Source organism: Formica exsecta, unplaced genomic scaffold (genome assembly GCF_003651465.1).
Source record: "Formica exsecta isolate Colony F162 unplaced genomic scaffold, ASM365146v1 scaffold393, whole genome shotgun sequence".
NCBI classification, from domain to species: domain Eukaryota; kingdom Metazoa; phylum Arthropoda; class Insecta; order Hymenoptera; family Formicidae; genus Formica; species Formica exsecta.
This window is the reverse complement of record NW_021851167.1, coordinates 121,679-127,415: the sequence shown is the minus strand read 5'-3', so window position 1 is coordinate 127,415 and position 5,737 is coordinate 121,679. Positions and strand designations below refer to the sequence as shown.

At 38.7% G+C, this 5,737-nt stretch overlaps 1 protein-coding gene across 1 annotated transcript in view; it reads left to right on the top strand.

Annotated features, from left to right (window-relative positions):
• The first annotated feature begins 2,899 nt into the window (after positions 1 to 2,899).
• The window catches only part of LOC115239709 (leucine-rich repeats and immunoglobulin-like domains protein 1), a 4,087-nt gene continuing 1,249 nt past the window's right edge, over positions 2,900 to 5,737 (top strand). The window contains exons 1-2 of the mRNA XM_029814384.1: positions 2,900 to 3,420; positions 4,381 to 5,730. Coding sequence (XP_029670244.1) covers positions 4,392 to 5,730 — 1,339 coding nt within the window. The 5' untranslated portion in view covers positions 2,900 to 3,420; positions 4,381 to 4,391. The remainder of the gene's footprint in view (positions 3,421 to 4,380; positions 5,731 to 5,737) is intronic.

Here is a 5,737-nt window from a genome sequence, read left to right as displayed (position 1 = left end):
TCGTCGGTCTCGTTGCACTTTTTGTCATCGTGGCACTTTCACCACTACGAGTTGCATATCTGTTTGCATAAGCACGCGAGAACAATTATATCTCGTGTCACTTCCGCGACATCGGGATGAATCATAATTTGATCTATCGGTGACAAAAGAGAATTATCGAGGAATATGTTTCTATCGATGCACTTTTTGCAAAAATTTGAAGAACGTTTCGAATTTCACGTTTGAAGATATTGCCTTGCTCATCGGTGAATCACTTTGTTTTTCTCAAACAGGGTTTCGTCGCGTTCCACGAAATGCAAGTAGCACGCCAATCACTGACTCGTATCACTTAGTTCAATTCACAGATTTTAAATTCTATATTTTTATTCAGAGAGCTAACATGGACTAGTTAATTCTATCAATATCAGTTATTAGTTTCTCAATTCCCAAGAAAGTTCCGCAGTGCACTTATACAAATTAATAATTTGGCCGTATCGGACGGCTGGTTTTTTTTTTTTTTTTTTTTTTGTGAATGGGACCGTGAGAGAAGTACGAAACCCACTGCGCTCTTGTACCCGCGTGTAATAACCGTGATCCGACGAATCCAGCGGTTCTCATAGCGGAAGGTACGAGCTGGTTTCCGGAAGTACGACGACCTCCGTACCGACGACGGCTGGCTGGGCGAGAGGAGCAAAGGGTCCACCTCCATCTCTGATCACGAACATTAGAAATTAGCGGCACGAAGCTCGCAGGCAAAACTTATCCGCGATTATAAGCGCGAGAATGCGCGTTGTGGGAAATCGCGCGAGATCGAGCAAAGCGTCGAGATGTTGCTGTCGTTGTTACTCATGCGTGTCCCCCGTTAATCGCGCCTTACGTTCGATCGTGACTCGATTTAGCGGGATCTAGTTCGTCAAATAGCGCAGATGATTCTTTCGTCAAGTTTCATCTGATGATGGTTGATTAATATCATGCGTCCCGTTACTTTTTCTCCGTCCATGAATTCCTCTCGATATATAGGAAAAAAAACTGTAGATTTTTTTTATGCATATGTGTGTGTGTGTGTGTAAAAAATTCCGTAATACAAATACGAAATTAAGAAAAAAGTTGAGGGTATAAATTTCCGGAATCGCAGATCGTCGAGATCTTGGAAATGACGCCGGCTTCAAACTCAAAGTTTCGGTTTAATTAATTTTTCTGTCCCTACTGAATCGCGCGAGAATAATGACTAGCAGGATGCTTACTTCGCGTACTTACACCTGGTCAATTTATCTGTTTCTGCGCGACGATGATGTTCCCGAGAGAACAGCGAGGAATACCGAGGAACTCGTTGCAGGACATCCTTATCACTATGCAAATCTTTATCCTTCGCACGAGGTGTTTCTACGAATGCTTTCTTTGGAAAATAAATCTCTCACGCGATACGTCGCAATCTGCGCACGGGAGTTTCGTATATCTTAAAAGGACTGTCGCATGTACGTATGCATAAATATGTAGAAAAATATACGCGTACGTGCAGTTAGATAAATGTACTTATACACATCTGCAGAAAATATTGGCCCTGCGTGCTGAACGCGCGTGTACAACAGCACGCTTCAATATTTCACAATCCCTTACAATTTTATGTTTTTAAATCATATTCATTCTATTCTTTTAAATCATATTCTTGCGATGAATTATCTGCTGAAAGAAAAAAAGGATCAAATTGAGATTTATATAAACTATTTTGTTTATAATAGCCTCTCTCTCTTTATTTCTTTATTTGTCTCTATCTCTCTGGAATACAACATAGTATCAAATATTTTCGAGATATAAAACAATTTTATACCGAATAATCTGTATAATATCGTAACGTCTTATTAAACTTTCACTAAGGAAAATTGCATTTAATTTTAGGAAAAGATCTGTGGTTGAAAAGAAAGATGAGCTAAGACACACTTGACTAGTATTCGATACATAAAATGTACAATCAAAGTATATTAAAAAAAATAATTTATAGAATTATTTTTTAAAGAAATTCTTATTTGACAAATTATCATTAAATTATTTAATCACGTTAACTATCTCAATATTAAAATTAATGTTTCATATTAATATACTACTTTTGTATTAACGGTAGCAATGTTTTCTCTCAGATACACACATCCGTTTCATTTGAGCGATTCATATTTTGTACAAAACTGATATCAATTTTATGATCTAAAGTGATTTTAATTGGATTCAGCTTTTGCTAAGATCGGACCGATTTATCGAAACTCATTAATTGTCGTTTTTGTGATGTTAATTAACTGATTATCAATGTGTTCCGGCTTGGATATACGAGTTATCGAATTTTTAGTCAGTTGCGGTCTATCGAGATCGGTCGTGCTTCATCGAACCTTCGATCAACTATCAGAAGCGTTCCCGATATTATTTTCGTCATTATTCGCATAATTCTCAGCGATATTACGTAACGTGGCCTGCAATATATAAAAATAGCCGGTATGAATCTTGTCCGATATAATATGAAAACCAACATTGTATTAAAAATTTTTAATTCACGCACAACTCGATTCTTATTTCCAGATTAAATTGCTTGCCTAATGTTATGACTGCAAAACTAACATTAATTTCTTTATCGCGTCGTCTATGACGTAACGTGTTCTTGATCGACGTTTTTTCAAGCAAAAAATATCTCCAGACGACACGACGATTTCTAGAAACTATATTTAATCGACAGATAGATAACAAAAGAGATAACAATTGATGTAAAATGCGGTTTAAAAATGCTTTAAAATGTTTGAAGCGCGATCTTAATGTGTCATTAACGCATAATACATTCGCGGAAGTCGTATCAATTCGAATAGACAATTGTTCATCAATTTGACAAATTGATCGATTTACTTGCATATCGTTGATAACCCTAACAGACCGCTCTACGAAAATCTAGGAGAAATTTTCTTAGGGCATTTGGAAAGTATTTCTAAAACATCGAGTGATGTTAAGTTTGTGATTAAATCGTTCGTGCGAAACTGAATAGAGATTGGAATAAACGTCGGCGTCGATTAAAGCGTGACGAAGTGATTTAATTCGATGAAGGCCATGCTCGAGGCTCGTGCTATTTATTTTCTTCGATTCTCGCCAGCGGATACATCATATGGACTCGAGTATCGAATCGAATTCAACAAACGTATCTTCGTTCATCCTCCTTTTTTCGATAACAGATCACTTGCCGAGAACGCGCATCTCTCTTTTACATACACGCGAGTACGAATCTAGGAATCCGTGCACGCGTGGGACTGTATAAAGGCCTGCAAGACCTGTTTTCGCGATTACCTCGTCCTCAGGAATCTCGTCACCCGTTGTCCACCAGGAATAGAAGACGCAAAACAGTCTTTGTCTGTTCGTATTCGAGGACAGAAGGCGTCGAGGATCCTCTTCAGTGATTTGGCAAATTGATCGGTAAGTGAAACGTACATGTTCTTACGCGATAGCGTGAACCAGAGTTTTTACGACACATTAATTAAATATAGTTATGCGATTGAAACTGGCATATAAATTTGTAATTAAAATTCAATTTGTAACGTTCATTTTATGATATAATTTTTTATTTCAACTGCTATTTTATATTGAATATTTAACTTTAATTAGATACGACTTGTAAAATGTTCCCCGTAAAGCGTGCGAAAATGTAGTCGACTGTCGCTCCACTCCTTCGTATGTCGTAACTTGAATTTGTAATGTTTTCGAAATTATTAATATCTGTGTAAATAAGAATCGATGCCACTGGAATGCGTGCGTTTATGGAAATTATCGCAAGATATCACGAATTATGTAATCTGTGCGCATCTCGGCAGTGGCGCAACCGGTTTCTGTAATATCTGACATAAGAGTTTCGGAGAATAGTCCGAGCCGCCGTTTATCGGGATTCTTGTAATTATGCCGATACGCGAGAGAGCCGGCTATTATACGGAGTGTCGCAAAATAATCGTGGGATTCTCTGATGCATCTGATATGGAATTTTTCTAGGCTATCAGCGTATAATCGTAGAGTCAACGTCCTGACAAAGTTTCTCATATTTAACTAATTACATCTAACATATATATACTCTCTACCTAATTATTTTCTAATTAATTATCATCACGATGATTATGTTTATTTTGAAACAAAGTACATTAAAAAAAATTGGAAAATTAAAGTTATTTAGAGAAAAAGAAATCTCGAATAATTTTTTATCTATTTCGTGCGTATTAAAATTTTTATTAGTCTTATTACGAAATAATTGTATCGAATTATTAATAGGCGATTATTTCTAAATTTATGGTGCATAGTTTAATATTATAAACGCGATCGTACAATGAATAGAAACGCGAGAGATTTTATTTCGTGAAAGAAAAAGGAAAATTCATCAACTGCTTTCAGGAGAGATCGCGATGCTGTCCTTCATCATATGTTTGCTGCCTCTAGTGGCGAGCGCGTCTCTAGATTCACGAATGATCATCGAAACATCTTCAAATCTAATTCTAGATGTCTATAACGGCATTCTGACAGACATTCGATTCATCGAAGGCTCTAATTGTACGGAGTTAGACCTGTCAAATTCCTCTATTCGCGGATTGGAAAAAAACACTTTCGATAACGTGCTCGACACGGAGTCACTTATATTAGCCGACAATTTGTTCACTTCTTTGCCGGACTTTGTTTTTTCCAATCTAACAAAATTGAGGAACTTGTCGCTGTCGGATAATCAAATATCGAACGTCCGAAATCTGTTTATTGGCCTGGAAAATCTGCGGTTGTTGGATATCTCACGCAATCCTATCCAACATCTCGGAAGAGGACATCTGTTCGGTCTCACCAGATCCGTCAAGATTCTCACTGATGGGAATGTCTTCTGGAGTATCAGCACGGGCGTGTTTACCAACTCCTTCCTCAAGGAAGAGGAGCTGAAGCGATTAGCAGCGACGATGGATCAGGGAAATTTCATGGAGAAGAGCGAAGAAAAGAAAAAGGAAGTCGACAGCGCAGAGCGCGATGTTGAAGAGCTAGTTGTAAAGTCTGAAGAGATCCAAACTCTTAACAAGGACACTCGAGTGAAAATCTGCAAGTCCGATGGGATCGTGACGTCGTTGGCGATTTTTGAGAAGGATGAAGAGCTCGTTGAAGGATGCGTTCAAGTGTCAATTGACGGTGACGTGACGCGAGTGAATCTTCGCGAGCGAGGCATCAGCGGTTTCCAGAAAAACTGGTATCGGCTGCGATCGCTGCCGATCTCTTCCTTGGATCTGTCAAGCAACGAAATCACCGAGATCACAAAGGAGACGCTGAACGATCTGCCAGCTAATGTGACGTACGTAAACTTTTGGGGCAATAGATTCCGTAGGATTCGGAGCCAAGTGATCGAGAACGATCATCTGAAGAGACTCAACTTTAAAAGTAATTTGATCCAGGAGATCGAAGAGGGTGCGTTTGAAAAAATAAAATTACGTGGGTTGTTTCTTGCCGATAATCAGCTGGAAAGTCTCAACTTCGTCTCCAGTTTACCGGACACTCTGACGGAATTCGTCGCGAGCGGAAATCGCATAGCGTCTATTTCCGACAACGCTTTCTCCAAGCTCTCTCGTCTGTTGTACTTGAATCTCGACGACAACGAAATCAAAGCGTTGCAGAACGGCGTCTTTCAAGGTTTAGAATCCTTGCGATCGCTAACGTTGACGAACAATAATATAACGACCATCGAGCTTTCCGCTTTTAGAGGTTTGACGACTCTCACGACGCT